The following is a 20,563-nucleotide window of genomic DNA, read 5'->3' as shown; positions in this document are numbered from 1 at the left end:
TATAAAACCATGTGATGCCACCTATAAGTAATGATAGCTCAGTAATGACTGAAAAACAAAACACCAAATTTTCAGGTGATGTTCATGACATTATAATCTAACTTTAGTAAAAAATTTACCAATTTTAAAATACTATTTTTTTTCTTACTATTCCATTTTTATAACATGGTAAGTTTTCATTTATAATGCAAAAAAATAGAGCCTGAAAAGAGCTTTAAAAACGATATGAGAACCATTTCAATGCAACTTAAGTTTAGGGAGATATAGCCAGTCACCGTCATAATCAGTGGGGATTTTGTTATAAGTTCAAACTTTGTTAGCTTAAAATTCTCCTAACATTAATCCAAGACACATGCAATTTCAGTTCAACATGTTACTCATGTGACCAAATCACTGTGCCAAGTTTCTTTAAAATCTGTGACGATGTGGTCCAAATGTGTGAGAATTTCATATGGAATTACCCATGAGGTGAAGAACCATTCAGATAACCGTAAGTCAAGATGAGTTTTGAAATGGATCCTTGAAGCAACACGAAGCTAGTGAAAACACCATAGCAGAGGAGTAGTAAGAGTGAAACGAGAAACAGTGAACACTATTCAAACAGCTGCATTCTGGAGGAGATGGAGAGTTCCGATTAGTATTTTAAGGAAGCTCCACCAGGAGATAGTTTTAGTAGTTTAGCTAAGAAAGAACCAGTGCCTGAATATGGAGTTCCAAGACATAATTAGTTTGTCAGTCAGTCATATTTATTTATAAAAGCACATATAAACCAACAGATGTTGCGCCAAAGTGCAGTTCAAAGGAGCTTTAAAATTAACACAGTAGAAACAATGATACAGGAGCAGATCAATAAAAACAACCAATTTAAAACCATCCTCCCACAACCCCTTTACCCCAGTGAAAGACAGAAGAAAACGAGTAGGTCTTAAGCAGAGTTTTAAAAACCTAAATAAAATATGAAGACCTGGGGCCTCATGTATAAACGGTGCGTATGCATAAAAATGTTGTGTAAGCCCGTTTCCACACTCAAATCGCGATGTATAAAACCTAAACTTGGCATAAAGCCACGCACACTTTCATGGTAGCTAAATGCTTGGCGTACGCAAGTTCTCCACTCGGTTTTGCAAACTGGCGGCACCCAGCGTCAAAGCAGTGCTACTGTTCCAGTGTGGTTTCCCTTTATTTTTTAGATCAACTTCCCTGACGTGGCTTTATAAATACACTGAAATTAACCGCATATTGTTTATTAGTTTAATGCATCTGGTTGTAATTAACCTGTAACAATATAATAGTCCACAGAATGGTCAAACTATTCTAAATACCATAGCTGCTTTAGTGTTACTCTCACTGCACCTTCTTCTTCTTCATCTTTCAGCTGCTCCCGTTAGGGGTTGCCACAGTGAATCATCTTTTTCCATATTACTCTCACTGCACCACTCGGAGTATTTATATCACTGTATCTGAGTGGGGAATCGCAGCTCAACAGCAGCTGATTGGAAAGAGAATTATCGGTATACATCATCAAGCACACGCTGCCTCAGCCATGCTGTCTATTGAACTGCTGTCATACAGCAAATGCTTCAGAGCCTTTCCTTGCGGTTCAGAAACAGTTTCATCCCAAGAACTATAAACACACTCAATCAGTCCAAGTGCTCCTTGTGGAATGCTTTGTACTTATAAGTACAATTACCTCACTGTAAACTTGCAATACACTTATAATATTGCACAACCGAGCCACTTTATAAAGTGCGTATTTATATACTAGGACGATATCATTTTTAAGATGAAATGCAGCAAAATATGCTGATTATATTATACAGATAAAACTTTAACTTCATTTAAATAATCTATATTGTTAATAATTAAACATGTGAGGACATGGTGTCGCAGCACCAGCAAGGAGCTGGCACTCCATTCACGGATAGTTTCTGCCTCACGCTGTATTCTTGCTGGGGCTGGCGCGACACTGGAAGGATAGATGGATTGAAATATCTTCATAGTTCATGTTTAATTATTCTATGTTCCTTAAATGTTTTGAAGAATCTGCGTTCTAAGCTTACAGATGGCTTAACGTCTATCACAGAGTTGATTGTGTGGTGATTGGGTATTTGGAGAAAGAAAAGTAAGAACAGGAATTGGGTGTTAGTATGTTTTGAAAGAGACAGTACTGCTGCAATAAATTATTTCATCGAAGGTTGTGCATGGCGCAGCAAGCATCTTGCAAGAGGCATGAACAGTCACTGCGCCACCGTGTTCCCATGTTTAATAACATGCTTTAACTCCTATCATCATGAAAATGATATCAAGTATACATCTCAGTATTTTAATTATTCAGAGAGTTGTTGTATCACGAATGTAATGGATTCTGTGTCCTGTCGGAGGAAGAGAGCCCGTTTAAGATGCACATAGTGATTCACACACACAGAGCACATAGAAGATCAAATAGAAAACAAAGCATTTAGCGTGCTGCTGTAGTTACGATGGGATTTGAGAAACTAGTAAATGATTTTAAGATGAAGTTTATAATGTTCTGCTTTAATGACAAAATAAACTATTTGATTAAAGTGGAAATTTCGAGATTAAAGTTGACATTTGTTGCTTTTTTCCCCACTGTGTGCCTATTTTTTTTTCTCTGTACCCTAATAAGCTTTCATATGACACTCAGACGGTGGGCAGTGACTCACCTTTTCACGGCGACTTTGATATCTGACAAATTCTTTTTTTATATCGGGTACTGTGCGACTTTGTGAACTTGAGCTTTCGAATTTCTCCAACACTCTGTCACTTGATCACCTTCCTTTTGTTGTTTATACCAGGGGTAGGCAACGTCGGTCCTGGAGTGCCACAGTATGTGCAGGTTTTTGTTCCAACCCAGTTCCTTAACGAGAACTCAATTATTGCTGATGAAGCACATATTGCTTAAGTGACATTTTAATGCTTCATTTTAGTGGTCTCGCTTGTTAAGGTTCTCCAACCTTAATTGCTTATTTCAATCTTAAACTGCTGCATTCAGTGTTTTAATTGCTCCTTATTAGCAATAAGATGTAAAACAGGGGTAGGCAATGTCGGTCCTGGTGAGCCGCAGTGGCTACAGGTTTTCATTCAACCCAATTGCTTAATTAGAAACCAATCATTGCCAATCTCAGACCTTATTTAATTTTATGGCTTGTTAGTCTGTGCAATGTAAGGCTTTTATATCGTAGATTTTTTTCCTTTCCAAGGATATCATCCAAATGATTTGAAGCCTAAAACAGATCATTTTCAGTCTGTCACATTTTTCTATTAAGTGTTTTATTAAATCAAACCGTGCATGATGAACACACACAGATGTAATTGGAAAAAAGCTAGCTGGAGAACTGCTGGATGCTTTGTCTTTTACATCTTATTGCTAATAAGGAGCAATTAAAACACTGAATGCAGCAGTTTAAGATTGAAATAAGCAATTAAGGTTGGAGAACCTTAACAAGCGAGACCACTAAAATGAAGCATTCAAATGTCACTTAAGCAATATGTGCTTCATCAGCAATAATTGAGTTCTCATTAAGGAACTGGGTTGGAACAAAAACCTGCACAATACTGTGGCACTCCAGGACCGACGTTGCCTACCCCTGGTTTATACCACTGTTTAAACCAACAAATAGTAAATTTTTCCTTGCCTCGCTGAAATTCTTTTATTTCCCCCCGTGCTTTTGCCATTCCTTTTCACAGAACGCTGAGTTTAAGGGCTATTTATATTGATTTGCATATTCAAAGAGGTGAGTAGTTTTGGAGTGGCAGCAGACGCGTGCACGTGCATTACTTTTCATGCTGACCGGTATTTATGGAGCGGAAGAATGTGGAAGTTGGCAAACGCACATATTTATGTATCTGGATTTTTTTGTGCGTATGCCCATTTCCGCTTTTGTCCTTATGCCATGTTTTAGTGTGAATTCTACGCACGGCGTTTATACATGAGGCCCCTATCTGGAAAGGCAGGTCCTTCCAAAGCTTAGGAGCAACAATTGAAAAAGCTCTCTCTCCCCTAGACTTCAACCTAGATCTTGAAACTATGAGGAGTAGTTGTCCAGATGACCTCAATGCTCTCGATGGGTGAAGGAGGTTGCAGATGTATTTTGGAGTAAAAACGTGCACAAGACTTTAAAAACAACAAAATTTTAAAATCAATGTGACATCTTACTGGTAGCCAGTGGAGAATGGCTAATGCAGGGGAGATATAATCCCTTTTTCTAGACCCAATTAAGGCTCTAGATGCCAAAAGTTTTGAACCAGCTGATGGTGTGACAGAGCAGATTTAAGCAGTGCCACAGATAAGGAATTACAATAGTCAAGCTGAGATTTGTCAAGACCTGAACGACTGTTTCCAAGTCCTTCCGTGAAACAAAAGATTTTAGTTTTGAAATTTGCCTTAATTGGTAAAACCTGGCCTATACTACAGATTGTATTTGTTTATCAAAGCTTTACGACGACTCAAACATGATACCTAGTTTCCTGACATCATTATGAATAATTTCTGACAAGGAGCTTAATTGAGTGCCGATTTCAGTTGTGGAAGTGGTAGAACCAATAATAATGACCTTAATTTTGTTTTCATTTAATTGTAAGAAATTTTTAGCCGTCCAATATTTAATATCCCCAAAGCACTCCCCCAGCTTTTTTGCCAATGAAATAAATGTCTGGATTAACTTTGAGGTATAGCTGCATATCAGCATATAACAATGATAAAAGACATGTTTTTAAAGAGGAGCCAAAATAGCACCTTATGAAACACTTTGTATGAGAGGTGGTGGCTGAGAGAAGTTCTCATCTATGTTAACAGACATAGATCTAACTTTAAGGTAGGACTCAAACTATTTCAATGCACAGCCTTGATGGCCGTTTTAACAAAACCCTATGGTCCACCCTGCCAAATGTTGCACTAAGATCTAATCTAAATCTAAGATTGCACAAGAACACATCACATAAATTATCCTCCAGATATGAAATCAACTGCAAAGAAATAATTTTGGCCAAAAATGGGAGCTTAGAAACAGGCCTATAGTTTGAAAGAACTATAAGATCAAGAGTGGGCTTCTTCAGCAGAGGCTGAACAATTACATGTTTAAAATTGTCTGTCATTATACTAGATTTTAGGCAGTTATTAATAATGACCATAACAATTAGACTAATAACTCTAAAGGAGTCTTTAGCCATGCGTGAGGGTAAAATATGTTGTGGATATTTCGAAGGTTTCATGCGCTGGACTATATCAGTTAGCTCAAAAGAGGAATCAAATTGAAAAGAAGTAAAACGGCTGTGCAGTAGCCTTAAAGGGGCTGGTATCGTCCCACAAAGATCAATACCTGTAAGAATGATGCTGGATCGAATTGCTTGGATTTTATAAAAAAAAAAAAAAAGAAAGAAAGCTCAAAGCATACTCTCAGGGAAGTCACTGGCAGGTGGATTTAAGAGAGAGGTTATGGTGCTAAACAGCAGCCTAGGTTTTGAGGCAGCATCTGCAATTAAACAAGATAAAAAATGAGATTTTGTTGCTCTCACAGCCTCTTGGTCAGACTTCCAGCAAATTCTGAGAATTTCATACAAAAACAGAAGTTTATCTTTCTTCCACCGCCTGTCTCCATTCCTGTCTGAGGAATTACGCAAACAACACAAGTACCAAACAAACAAGAAGCAGGGTGAACACTGCTCAAACAGCAAATGCTGGAGAGAGACTGAGGATCTGGGAAACGATCAGGAGGCAACAGTAGGGTATACCTATCAGTTTATTTGTGTGGATTCATTGTATTGCTCAGTGCACAACAAATCCAAGTTTTGCTTTTTGAAATGTTCTGTTAGTTTTGATCCACATTTGATTGAAACCATGGATATAGATGGTCACTTGCACAGATTTTTTTAGGAGATATGGTTAAAAGTATTTAGTATTAAATTTCATAAAGTAACAGTATTCTTGAATACATGTTTAGAAACATACCACAAGCTGAATCGTGAATACTTATTTTTGTATTCTTAATACGTAATGCCAGTACATGTATTCCAGTATTATTGCTGATTCAATAAATAGTTAAGAATATCTGAAAAACTGCCCTTCATTGGGGGGAATGACGACAATACAGAAGCATGCAATTTTTAACAGCATTTATTTGGAGAAATTAAGATGCTATGCAATTATGTGTCAGTTTGCTGCAGTTTTACAGTATTTAAATCTGAAATGGTGGCACTTAACCAGAATTCCAGCTCTTTGCACACCCTTTTTTTCTGTCATATGGTTTGTTCAAGCCTAGACTATGGAAAATTGGGTTATGCAATTCTGTTTATTGAACAATTGAGGAGAGGCTGAGTGTCACAATTTTCTGATTTGATATACTTTATTAATTCCCCTGGGGAAATTGCCTTTTCACATGACCTTAGAGCAGGGGTCCTCAGTCACAGTCCTGAAGAGCCGCAGTGGCTGCAGGTTTTTGTTCTAACCTGGTTGCTTAATTAGAAAGCAATTCTTGCCAACAATTTAATTTCGTGGCTTGTTTAGTGCTTTAACTCTGCAATGTCAGGTAATTCTCATATCCTAGATTTTCTTCCCCTTTCTAAGGATATCATCCAAATGTTTTGAAGGCTAAAATGGATAAGTAATTCTGAGTCCTTCACTTTTTTCTCTTCACTTTCCTTCAAGTATTTAATTAAACCCAACAGTGCATGATAAATACACACAGGTGTAAATAGTAACAACCTAAATGGAGAAATGCTGGTCTCTTTTGTCATTTGCATGTTATTGCTAATTAGGAGCAATTAAAAACCAAGCATACAGATGTTTAAGACTAAAATAAGCAATAAGGGTTCAAAATCTTAACCAGCGAGACAACTAAAGTGAAACAGAAGTGTTACTTGAGCAATAAGGGCTTCTTATTAAGCAATTGAGTTGGAGCAAAAACCTGCAGCCACTGCGGCCCTCCAGGACCGTGATTGAGGACCCCTGCCTTAGAGGATCAGAGCGCAGGGTTAGCCATTGGAGCAATTTTCAGGTTAAGGGCTTTGCTCGAGGCCTCAGTGGAGTAGGATCCCTTCTGGCAGTAACCGTACTTGAACCAGCACCCTTCCAGACACCAGCACAGATCCTTAGCCACAGAGCCACAACTCCACCCTGATTTACATGTCGACCTGAAAGATGTTAGATTACAATGGGAAGCAGACTAGAAGAGAAGGTTGCTTGAACAGTTTGAAATTCAAAACAGGAAAATGAGAAGTGCTATGATAATCGTAAGCAATAAATATTCAGTTAGGAGACAAGAGAAGACAAGTGCCACTCACACATCCATATGCATCTGCAGTGTGGGAAAACCTGTAAGAGGAGGACAATGCATCTGGAGTTGTGATGCATGGGAAATTAGGAGGAAGATGTCAGGCATGGTAGTGATGAAATCAGTCTTATTGCAAACTGAATGACAGTCTGACAGAAGTAAATGACCTTTCATAATGTAACGTGGTTGCTTATGTTATGTCATTTTCTAACTCTCTTAATCCAGACCAGGGTTGCAGTGGGATGTGCTGGAGCCTATCCTAGATAACATAGGGTGCAAGACAGGAACAATCCCTGAACAGGGCACCAGTCCATAACTGGGAGGGGACACACACACACATTCTAACACACTAGAGTCAATGTGGCATTGCCATTTCACCTAAAATGCATATCTTTTGACAGTGGGAAGAGGCCGCAGCACCCATAGGAATGAAAACACTATTCAGTGAGTTCCCCACATGTAAACCTAGATCACCTTTCTGTGAAGCAGCTGCACTGCCGCAGTGACACTGTACCAACCCTTTTTCATTTATAATTTGTACAATATAATCTGCAATGTTCAATTCTGTGTTTGTGTGTGTGTGGCACAGCTACAAAGAATTCAAGAATAATAGACATAGCAGCTGGACAGATGCATAGACAGACTCTGTCAAGCACTTATCGTTTTATTAAGGTGGATTGAAGTTGTCTGTTTTCTTAAATGTTATACTTTATTTCACCATAACACTTGATGGAAAGAGTTTACATGAGCTTCATTGTTTTTTCTCTAAATATGATAGACCAGAATCCTTGTATGAAAATGTCTGTCTCTCTCAGAAGCTTGTGTGTACCTAGGTTGCATGATTCTCATTTCATGTGCAAGGTAGAAGAACAAAAGCAGCTGTAGAATCAAACAACAGCATTACAACAACAGAGAGAGAAAACCAGATGAACAACTTCTTTAACAGGTTTGACCACCTTAACCCACTCTCACCTCTGAGTACTGCACCCTCCACCCATCCTTCTGCTGATACCAGCATAGGAGAGAGTTTCCCCCCCCCACCCACAATTACAGCAGCCCAGGTAAGCGGAGAGCTGAGGAGACTTCGTGCCAGCAAAGCAGTGGGTCCAGATGGAGTATCGCCACGACTGCTGAAGGCCTGTGCGTTGGAGCTGGGGAGTCCTCTACAGCGCATTTTCAACCTGAGCCTGGAACAGGGGAGAGTCCCGAGGCTTTGGAAAACATCTTGCATCACCCCAGTCCCAAAGGTATCACATCCTAGTGAGCTGAATGACTTCCGGCCTGTCACTCTGACGTCACATGTGATGAAGACCATGGAGCAGCTGCTGCTTCACCACTTGAGGCCACAGGTCCGCCACGCACTCGATCCTCTGCAGTTCGTATACCTGGAGAAGGTGGGAGAGGAGGATGCTATCATCTATATGCTACACCGATCCCTCTCCCACTTGGACAGAGGCAGTGGTGCTGTAAGAATTATGTTTCTGGACTTCTCAAGCGCCTTCAACACCATCCAACCTCTGCTCCTTAGAGACAAGCTGACAGAGATGGGAGTAGATTCATACCTGGTGGCATGGATCGTGGACTATCTTAAAGACAGACCTCAGTATGTGCGTCTCGGGAACTGCAGGTCTAACAATGTGGTGAGCAACACAGGAGCGCCACAGGGGACTGTACTTTCTCCGGTCCTGTTCAGCCTATATACATCGGACTTACAGTACAACTCGGAGTTCTGCCACGTGCAAAAGTTCTCTGACGACACTGCTTTCGTGGGCTGCCTCAGGAGTGGGTAGGAGGAGGAGTATAGGAACCTAATTAAGGACTTTGTTAAATGGTGCGACTCAAACCACCTACAACTGAACACCAGCAAAACCAAGGAGCTGGTGGTGGATTTTAGGAGGACCAGGCCCCTCATGGACCCTGTGATCATCAGAGGTGACTGTGTGCAGAGGGTGCAGACCTATAAATACCTGGGAGTGCAGCTAGATGATAAACTGGACTGGACTGCCAATACTGATGCTCTGTGTAAGAAAGGACAGAGCCGACTATACTTCCTTAGAAGGCTGGTGTCCTTCAACATCTGCAATAAGATGCTGCAGATGTTCTATCAGAGGGTTGTGGCGAGCGCCCTCTTCTACACGGTGGTGTGCTGGGGAGACAGCATAAAGAAGAGGGACGCCTCACGCCTGGACAAACTGGTGAGGAAAGCAGGCTGTATTGTAGGCACAGAGCTGGACAGCTTGACATCCGTGGCAGAGTGACGGGCACTGAGGAGACTCCTTACAATCATGGAGAATCCACTGCATCCACTAAACAATATCATCTCCAGACAGAGGAGCAGATTCAGCGACAGACTGCTGTCAATGTCCTGCTCCACTGACAGACTGAGGAGATTGTTCCTCCCCCACACTATGCGACTCTTCAATTCCACCCGGGGGGGTAAATGTTAACATTATACAAATATATTGTCTGTCTGTTATACCTGCATTGTTATCACTCTTTAATTTAATATTGTTCTTTATCAGTATGCTGCTGCTGGAGTATGTGAATTTCCCCTTGGGATTAATAAAGTATCAATCTACAGTGCATCCGGAAAGTATTCACAGCGCATCACTTTTTCCACATTTTGTTATGTTACAGCCTTATTCCAAAATGGATTAAATTCATTTTTTTCCTCAAAATTCTACACACAACACCCTATAATGACAACGTGAAAAAAGTTTACTTGAGATTTTTGCAAATTTATTAAAAATAAAAAAATTGAGTAAGCACATGTACATAAGTATTCACATCCTTTGCTCAATAGTTTGTCGATGCACCTTTGGCAGCAATTACAGCCTCAAGTCTTTTTGAATATGATGCCACAAGCTTGGCACACCTATCTTTGGCCAGTTTCACCCATTCCCATACTTTCCGGATGCACTGTATCTATGTATCTATCTGACAAGTCAGTGCCACCCTCCATCCAGATTCACTTTATAATGGTGGCCAGAGCCTATCCCAACAGCATACAATATTTGTGAATGAGCAGTACTATATTAGAGCTGTAATTATTTTAGAGTGAATGCTTTGTTTGTGAGTAATCCTGTATAAAAGGACATGTATTGTATAATATGAATTTTGATGCCCTGATCATTTTTCCTATATATTGTTTGTTTGAAGAAACTAAAATACTTTGTCTTACTTGTACAGTGAACAAATATTTAAAATTTTTAAACATTACTTAGCTTTCCTTTAACACTGTAAGTAAAGGTTTAACTTTCTAAAAAGCAACATTTGTATTGAATAATAAACTTTATCTTCTATATTTTTAAGGTATATGCCTGGGGATATAATGGGAATGGACAGCTTGGGCTTGGTAACAGTGGGAACCAGCTGACTCCATGTCGTTTGACAGGATTACAGGGATATTGTGTGCTTCAGGTAAAACATGGTGATGTTCCTTTAATGTCCCTTTTTCCTTCATTTACTCATTTATATATTCTGAGCAACATTTTAACAGGAGACAGTCTACATACACAAGATTTTGAACAAGATACTTGTCTAGAAGCATTGTCCTGTTGTGTTTAATCATATTTATTCTTCTTTTTATATATATTTCCCTCTTTCTATTGTTATCTGTACCAGGCAAAAAAGGTCATACAGATAACAAGAACTTTCACTTACCTTGCTGTGCTCCAGAAGATTCACAGTGTGTGGATCTTTACTCTCTTTGTACAGTCAGTATCCACTGGAAAATGTATAACATCTGATGAAAAGGAAGTGCAGTGGTTTCTTCCACATGTACTCTTTTTGTAATCTGCTTTAAACTAGAAGAAAGCACTTGGACGGTCAAATGGCCTGAATATGAAGAACATTATTTCAGAAGCACAGCACAATGATAATAATTTTGCCACAAAAACATGAAATTAAAATTTTTCATTGCTACAAACTACAAACTTCATGGTGTGAATAACATTTAATAAAAATATAATTTTTGGGTGGAATGTTCCTTTTAAATGACTGTTTCAAGTTTCAGGAAATGTATTTGAGGGAGAATAGTAGCAGTAATGAACTTATAAACCAAGTGTCAAGCTAGACACAGTTATATATTTAGTATATTCAAGTACTACTTCCTCACCTAATAGAATAGCATATACTAAGTAGTAGTGCTGGGCGGTATACCGGTTCATACCAAAAAACGTTTTTTATTTTTGATATGATATGGATTTTTCTTATACCGGAACACCAGTTTAAATAGCCTAAACAACATTCGGAACGTGGCGCAGCGGGAAACTGTTTAAGGGGGACCTTTTTCACTGGTGCACCGCAAAATAAGCATCCAACAGAGTACATGTGTTAGTGGAGGTATTGAGCGGTGAAAATGGACAGGGAACATTCTGAAACTGAAGCTGTAGCAGACGATAAAGTTGAACATGATAACACAGAAGAATTTTTGACGAAAAGAGGTGCTGTGTCTGTTATCTGTAGATACTTTGGTTTTAAAAGGTCGGATGTGGAGCATTATGTTCAAATGTATGAATACTGTTTCTATACTACAGGATAATACTGCAAGCCAAGTTGTACTTGTTTTATTTTAATTTTTTTTTTTCAATACTGTGTAATGTATCTGGTTACTGTTTAATACTGTGACGGTGCCGGTCCCCTACAGACTCCCTCTTCCCACATGGGAGTCTGTTGAACCAACACCGTCGATAGTTATGACCGAGATGAGCTGAGAAATCTCATTGAAGCCAGGGAAAGTTGGAAAGTGCTCAAGTGCTTTTGTTAAAAACAGTCAAAGTAAAACCAAAAGTGTCTGTTGGACAGTGTTCAGAAAAATACAGTACCCAAATAAATAGCAAATCCATAAAGCCAGTGAAATGTGGGGATAAAATCCATAATAAATATATCCATTAAAATGCAGTCTCTCTCCTCGCCCAATCGCAGCACACCACCTTCTGTCTCCACGGCTCACCCTTCACTGGCGTTGCTGACGGAGCCTTTGCAGCACGAACTGCTTTCTGCCAACCCCTGTTTTGGCTGCCGCCACACTGCACAGCCAGACCGTCCGAGGTCGGCACACCTCCCGTCTTCCTTTGTGCTCACTCAGTCACTCCTCAGATCCATTTGGAGGTCTCACATTTTGCTCGCCCCACTCCACACACTTACTCAGTGGGGTGAACCAGCCCCTAGATCGCCTAAGCCTGCACTCCCTCACGGAGCCCCAGCTCGTGCTGCCTTCTCCTTCCTGGTGTCTGGATCGTCTCCCATGACTGCCTTTTCCCTTCTTTAACCTCCTTGTGTTCTATCTTTTCTTTTTTCCTTCCCCTATCCTGCCGGCCCATAAATATACGTCTCCGTCCGTGGGCTCAGCGCCTTATTCACATGCCACACTAAGCCGACGAAGCAATTGAGAATGATCAGATGCGACTCGCCCCAATCACCTCATCAACTCCCTGCGGTTGAGCAATCGCACCCACGAAGACAGACACAGCGAACTGGATTTAAAAACGGACCTTTTTTTTTTTGTTTTTTTTTGACCCACTAAACAACAAATAGTATTATAAATGCAAGTTGCATTTTTATTATTTATTATATATGTATATATATATATATATATATATATATATATATAGATAGCTTAGCTTGAAGCAAGGTCTATATTAATGCAATTTGCCTTAATGACGGTTCAGTTGGTAAAGATGTCATCTCCAAGTTGCACTTGTTTTATTTTAGTTTGGTGAATACTGTGTAATGTACCTGGGCTTGAAGTTTTGAAGTAATAGTATTATTACTGGAAGTTGCACTATTATTTATTTTATTGTTATTATTTATTAGTTTATATATTATGCAGTTTAATGATGGTAAAGTTGTTTAAAAAGTCACTTTAACATGTCAGTGGACAGAGATTGTTAACATTAACAAAGTGTAGTTGGTTTACAAAAAATATTTGCCATTTATTCCTTTTTTAAGACATGTTCAGTGCAATACAACTAAATGCCTCTTTGGATGGTTGACAATTTGTTGTCAAAGTTTTAGTTTAAGTGGTTTGCAAAATTTGTTCAATAAAAAGGTTGTATATTTTGACAGCAACTGTCATGCAGTGTGATTCCTTCTCTTCATTAGTGCCAACCCCCCCTTTGAAAACTATCACTTTATGGAGCCATGCAAACCTGTATTAATACTTGTGTGCACATTAAAATGTTTTTTTGTACAATTCCAATGACAGTGGAATAGGTTATTCTTAGCCAGTCTACTGCAGTAATTGCAGTGGAAAATGTGATTAACTCATGCATGGGAAAAAAATACCGTCGAATACCGTGAAACCGGTACAATCTTGAAAAATACCGTGATATAGAATTTTGGTCATACCGCCCAGCACTACTAAGTAGTATTCAGTCCATAGTAGAATGGTTAGCATACTTGCAGTGAGTAAGCATGTTTAGTGATTGCTTAATAACATGCCAGTTTATCACAACATTGAAGAAGGTTACGCTTAATTTTCTATAATGGCATGTCATGTTCCAATCAATCCAGAAATGCTGCCTTCACCTGCAACTATGAGAAGAGTTTTGATATCCAAATATTTGGAACTAGACAGAGTGTATTTACATTAGTATATGAATCAGTACAATATGTCAGTGTTTTTGCAGTGTGCCATTAGTTGAAAGGTGTTGGAAGAAAAACATAAAGAAAAGGAAACATACTGGATAATGGACACCAAAAGAAAATTATCATAAAGCACCTTTTATATAAAAAAAAATGAACATATTTATCACAGCACATAGCTCTCAGAGCTTAGAATATTTTATAGTAAATAACCTTAATTTAGAAATAGGACCTTCTACTGTATATTCTAGTCTTTAACCACACCATTAATTTATAAATAGCACCTTCTATATTCTAGTGATTAACCACACCATTTCTTGTGGCAAGGACTTGAATACACTCCTATGGATTCCATGAATAAAATGAAATAAAAAAGCAAAGGAAACCTTTTGAAATAGTGTATTTTTTTTTACAGCCATCCATTTTATTTTGGGTCACCTAGAGCAGCAGTGCTTCCCAGAGAATGAGAATGTTCAGACTCTAGCCAATAGTGACTCAGTTGTAATTTTTGACTAAATGAATTGATCTGATGCCAGTGTGTACAGATATTTCCTGAATGTGCCTCTTATATGCATAATTAATAAGATTTGTCAGACAAATGAGACCTAATAGACCACAGTAAATACCAACAACTGTTTTACTTAATATTACTTCAAGTGCAGGATGTCTGTGAATTTGTCAAAGAAAATTTTTTTGTTGCTGTACTGTATTGGGTGCATTTATTACTGTGGCATTTGTACATAAAAAAAACCTGTGGACACGAAAGAGGAACCAGTGCTAGTGGCAGCAAGATGAACATTGCCAGATTCCCATCCCGCATGTGTTTAAATAAATAAACAAAAAACTTGCTATAAACTTGTATTATAAGTACTGCCAATGGATATATAATACTGATCCTTGTTGGCTAGCAGCACCTCAAGACAAATTATGCATGCCCAGCAACATCTAAAAATAAGCTTTAAAGTAGCATCCCCTTCCCTTCATCAGAAAACACAGGTACACTGTGCAAAATGAAAACAAACTAATTATTGCTATTTACGGGACTTTTCCTTCTTCTTGATGGAAGAAGAAAGTGTGAGGCATCTGCACAGATGCATGTGGGGGGGGGAAAAAAACATTCCTACTGTGCCCCAAGCCACAGCTTCAAACTGCCACTGCAGCCATTGTGTTCCTCTACAGGTGCTGGTCATAAAATTAGAATATCATGACAAAGTTGATTTATTTCAGTAATTCCATTCAAAAAGTGAAACTTGTATATTAGATTCATTCATTACACATAGACTGATGTATTTCAAATGTTTATTTTTTTTAATGTTGATGATTATAACTGACAACTAATGAAAGTCCTAAATTCAGTATCTCGGAAAATTAGAATATTGTGAAAAGGTTCAATATTGAAGACACCTGATGCCACACTCTAATCAGCTAATTAACTCAAAACACCTGCAAAAGCCTTTAAATGGTCTCTCGGTCTAGTTCTGTAGGCTACACAATCATGGGGAAGACTGCTGACTTGACAGTTGTCCAAAAGACGACCATTGACACCTTGCACAAGGAGGGCAAGACACAAACGGTCATTGCTAAAGAGGATGGCTGTTCACAGAGCTTTATGTCCAAGCACATTAATAGAGAGGCGAAGGGAAGGACAAGATGTGGTAGAAAAAAGTGTACAAGCAATAGGGATAACCGCACCCTGGAGAGGATTGTGAAACAAAACCCATTCAAAAATGTGGGGGAGATTCACTAAGAGTGGACTGCAGCTGGAGTCAGTGCTTCAAGAACCACCACGCACAGACGTATGCAAGACATGGGTTTCAGCTGTCGCATTCCTTGTGTCAAGCCACTCTTGAAGAAGAGACAGCGTCAGAAGCGTCTCGCCTGGGCTAAAGACAAAAAGGACTGGACTGCTGCTGAGTGGTCCAAAGTTATGTTCTCTGATGAAAGTAAATTTTGCATTTCCTTTGGAAGTCAAGGTCCCAGAGTCTGGAGGAAGAGAGGAGAGGCACAGAATCCACGTTGCGTGAGGTCCAGTGTAAAGTTTCCACAGTCAGTGATGGTTTGGGGTGCCATGTCATCTGCTGGTGTTGGTCCATTGTGTTTTCTGAGGTCCAAGGTCAACGTAGCCGTCGACCAGGAAGTTTTAGAGCACTTCGTGCTTCCTGCTGCTGATGAACTTTATGGAGATGCAGATTTCATTTCCAACAGGACCTGGCACCTGCACACAGTGCCAAAGCTACCAGTACCTGGTTTAATGACCATGGTATCCCTATTCTTGATTGGGCAGCAAACTCGCCTGACCTTAACCCCATAGAAAATGGGGTATTGTGAAGAGAAAGATGCAATACGCCAGACCCAACAATTCAGAAGAGCTGAAGGCCACTATCAGAGCAACATGGGCTCTCATAACACCTGAGCAGTGCCACAGACTGATCGACTGATGCCACGCCGCATTGCTGCAGTAATCCAGGCCAAAGGAGCCCCAACTAAATATTGCTCATACTTTTCATGTTCATACCTTTCAGTTGGCCAACATTTCTAAAAATCCTTTTTTTGCATTGGTCTTAATTGATATTCTAATTTTCCAAGATACTGAATTTGGGACTTTCATTAGTTGTCAGTTATAATCCTCAACATTAAAAGAAATAAACATTTGAAATACATCAGTCTGTGTGTAATGAATGAATCTAATATACTAGTTTCACTTTTTGAATGGAATTACTGAAATAAATCAATTTTGTCATGATATTCTAATTTTATGACCAGCACCTGTATATTGGAGCTCTGTGAGTGTAATGATCTATATTTACTTATTGCTAGTTTGTGGCTGTTTGTTGCATTTTGTTTGTGATATTTGTTCCTTTGCTGCCTCACAGGTGACATATGTGGCCGCACTGGTCAACAAGCATTTTGCTACTGGGATTCTTTCACCTGTACTTTAACAAATTTCACTTGCTTACTCCAAATCTGAAATCCGTTTTCGTCCAGCATGTCCCATTTTTTAGTTATGATGTTCCAGGTCTTGGACAGCTAGGGTGACTGGACAGTAAAGGTGATGCGTTTCAACATTTAAGAAATAAGTTTGGTCTCAAGAAAAGTGAAGCCAAAATTAAGGAAGGTGTTTTTGTTGGCCCTGAAATCCGTGAACTGATGCTTGACGATGAGTTCAAAAGGAAACTGAAGCCAACTGAATCAGCACCCTCATTCGTGCAGGTTGTCCAGAATTTTCTTGACAGTCACAGAGTAGAGAACTATGCTGAGCTTGTGGAGAATATGCTGAAGTCAGAGACAGAATGTCATTGAAGACACATTTTTTACATTCTCATCTCGACTTTTTTCCACCAAATCTAAGTGATGTCAGAGATGAGTATGGGGAAAGATTTCATCAATATACAAAGGTGATGGAAAACCAATATCAGGGAAAATTTACTCCGAGCATGATGGGTGACTGCTGTTGGTTCATGCAAAGAGAGATGGATGTGCAGTACAAGCACAAAAGCAGTTGCCTCAGACAATTCTGAGCACACTGACCTCGCTTTTATGTTGAGGTAAATTGACATAAACATGTTTTAAAGTGTCTCTGGTATCGTCTTCTGGTGTGTTTTCAGAATAAACACATTCAAACAATTTTGGTGGGACAGAGTTCAAACTCTAGATATTGTCTTGAGGTATTATATTGATATTCAAAAGTGTCAAAACAGCAATGATGTCCATCCATCCATTATCTAACCCGCTATATCCTAACACAGGGTCACGGGGGTCTGCTGGAGCCAAACCCAGCCAACAAAGGGCGCAAGGCAGGAACAAATTCCGGGCAGGGCACCAGCCCACTGCAAGACACACACACACACACACCAGGGACAATTTAGGATCTCCAATGCACCTAACCTGCATGTCTTTGGACTGTGGGAGGAAACCCACGCAGACACAGGGAGAACATGCAAACTCCATGCAGGGAGGACCCGGGAAGCGAACCCAGGTCTCCTTACTGTGAAGCAGCAGCGGTACCACTGCGCCACTGTGCTGTCCACAGCAATGATGTGTATCTCAAAAATCTGATGTGCTAGCTTAATTCTGATTTCATATATGAAATCAGTGTAAAAAACTTAACAGAGAGCTGGTCTGAAGTTCCCAGTAACAAACAAAAAATATTTTTTTGTAGGCCAGTGATCGGTCCAGCATAGTTTGCCGACTTTTCCCTAGCCATGCATGCAAAATTAAAAACAGAAGCACAGCTATTATAAACATTATTTTACAAATGCTGTCTTTGGATTCCAACACTAGCCAAGAAAGTGAAACATATAACACAAAAAAGAATGGTTCTTCTTTGCTTACAGATTTTCTTGATATGTGTTTTTTTTATCAAGCTTTTTCATATAGCATGTCACTTTTTCAAGTTTAGTGTGCTCTCACAGTTTGTTCTTCCTTACTCTAATGCACAGTCTTTGGTAAAAGAGAGAGATGAAGCTTTTAATTATGACACAAGCCTTTTTTTGTTTCCAGAATATATGATGATGATAATAAGAACACAAGCTTTTAACTGGCTGTTCAACCTAGCTACCTAGAGTTCTTATGTCTCTTGACACATATTTTGCCATGCAAAGTCTTTAAGGATAATGTCCAATGTTGTGTGGAGTTGCATGTTGCCTCAAGTTTGAGTGAAGAGCTTTGCCATGGTCCTTTTTGTGTGGTATGGTGTTGTCATCCTCATGTTGCTCTTTTGTTAGGCCCTTTACTGTGTGTAACTTCTTGGGGAAAATGTGATTCTTTGTGTGTAGGCTATGTAATTATCCCTTTAAAATAAGGCCTTTTCTTCCAGATTGGGATCAGTCACTGGCACAGAGCTTAAACTTGGCTTTGTGGATCTTGGAACTACTTCAGAAAATAGAGTGCTTTCTTACTTTTAAGAGAGTGGATAGACATCCTTGCTACCAAGAAAGTGTCCATTTACTGTTTTTCAGTAAGGACTGCATCCTAGGTAATAGTGTGTTCTGCTATGAATCAAAAAATGAACACTGGCAGAGTTCATGCAGGAGCAGAGTGACAGGAGCTAGTGTAGACAAATGTCTTTCTTTTTTGCTTCTGTTTTGGAAAATATTAAAACCAAAAATATTTTGAGTGGATATAGTACTGCGACTTTTATGCATTTTTCTCTTTGTGTTCAACCTTTTTACAATAAACATGCAAATTTACAGTAAATGTTATATAAAAAGTTGTATGATACTTGCAGAGATTTGATGGGGCATGGTGCAGACCTTTTAGCTCAAAATCTTTTTGCTTTTGTCTTATTTTAATTTTGCCTGAGTCATTAAGCTCTTTTTTATAACAGTTAACTAATGTAGCATTAATTACATCTGCTTGGATATATGTAGAATCTCCTAGCTGGTGGAAGACAATGCATATTATCAAATTGCTGGCCTTCTAGTGTCATTTTGATGGGATAAATTCCAAGTTATTCAACAATACCTGCATCTTATAACAACTGTTTTTTTTCTTAAATGTTGGTCATTTTGAAATTACAATAAATGCATTTGGTTGATTTAGAGACTATTTCTCGTTAATAAGGAGTAAGACTACTTTCCTCCATTTCGAACAGCAACAGAGAAAATCCAGAAAAGATCTACTAGATTAATTGAAGGACCGTAGAAGTAAGAGTTGTAGGAGCTGAGTATTTTCATCTTTAAGCAAACGAAGAATAAAATGCAACATTATTAAAGTGTTTAAAAATACTAAATAAGTAAGTAGATGAGTGGCAGCTGTTAGTTTAAAATCTTTTGTTCGGCAATATGACTGGAGCACAGATTAAAGTTGGTTATAGATAAAATTTTCACAGATGTTAGGAAATCTTTCTTCATACAGAGGTCTTGAAATACAGTACATGGAACAAGATACCAAGTAGTGTAGTTGGAGCAGCCTGTTGGAGAACTTCAGATCTTGATTATACTATATTTAACACTCGATAAATAGAAAATGAACAAATGTAATGGGGTCAATAGGCAAGTCTTATGGTTTTAGATACATCATACGACTACTCAGCAGCCACTTATGCTGACAACTGCACAAGTGTTTCCTGTATTTAATATATGATGTTGTATTTATTGTCTTTTGTTGTTGTTTTATTGCTATCAATAGTCTGTGGCCTGTGCATGTATGAATTACATTGTGCTGTGTACAGTTGACAATACATTTAAGATTAAACAGTAATTTGAATCTGAACATACTCACTTCCACTAAATATGTGAGAAATTACTGTTTATATATGAGTAGCAAGCAAATGCAATTTAAATGTTTATATTTCATTTTGCAGATTGCTTCTGGTTATGCACATTCCCTTGCATTAACAGATGAGGGCTTGCTGTATGTTTGGGGAGCTAACACTTACGGGCAGCTTGGCACAGGCAATAAGGTTAATCAGCTCAGCCCTGTGCATATCATGGTGGAAAAAGAAAGGTAACATAGTATGCATGTTCTGCAGCTTGCTAACTTGTAATTGCCTTTTTCGATTTTTCAATGGCTCTGACTCTCTTCCCTCATTGTTTGTTACCTATATTTAAAGTGAGTTTACTTTAAATATATATTTTTAATCTTCGACCTTTCTGTGCAGTAATTTCTAAACACTATTGCTTTACTAAGAAAAGGTTTCCATGTAACTGACCTTGTCTGAAAGGCCATTCCTTCTTTTCTTGAGC

General features: G+C 38.8%; 1 protein-coding gene across 1 annotated transcript in view; it reads left to right on the top strand.

The window, feature by feature from the left end:
• The window catches only part of rcbtb1 (regulator of chromosome condensation (RCC1) and BTB (POZ) domain containing protein 1), a 59,243-nt gene that overhangs the window by 27,506 nt on the left and 11,174 nt on the right, over window positions 1–20,563 (top strand). The window contains exons 6-7 of the mRNA XM_028790459.2: window positions 10,602–10,709; window positions 20,182–20,324. Coding sequence (XP_028646292.1) covers window positions 10,602–10,709; window positions 20,182–20,324 — 251 coding nt within the window. The remainder of the gene's footprint in view (window positions 1–10,601; window positions 10,710–20,181; window positions 20,325–20,563) is intronic.

The sequence above is a fragment of the Erpetoichthys calabaricus genome, chromosome 4, assembly GCF_900747795.2.
Source record: "Erpetoichthys calabaricus chromosome 4, fErpCal1.3, whole genome shotgun sequence".
Lineage (NCBI taxonomy): Eukaryota > Metazoa > Chordata > Cladistia > Polypteriformes > Polypteridae > Erpetoichthys > Erpetoichthys calabaricus.
Note: the sequence above shows the minus strand (reverse complement) of the source record. Positions and strands in the feature narration are given on the sequence as shown.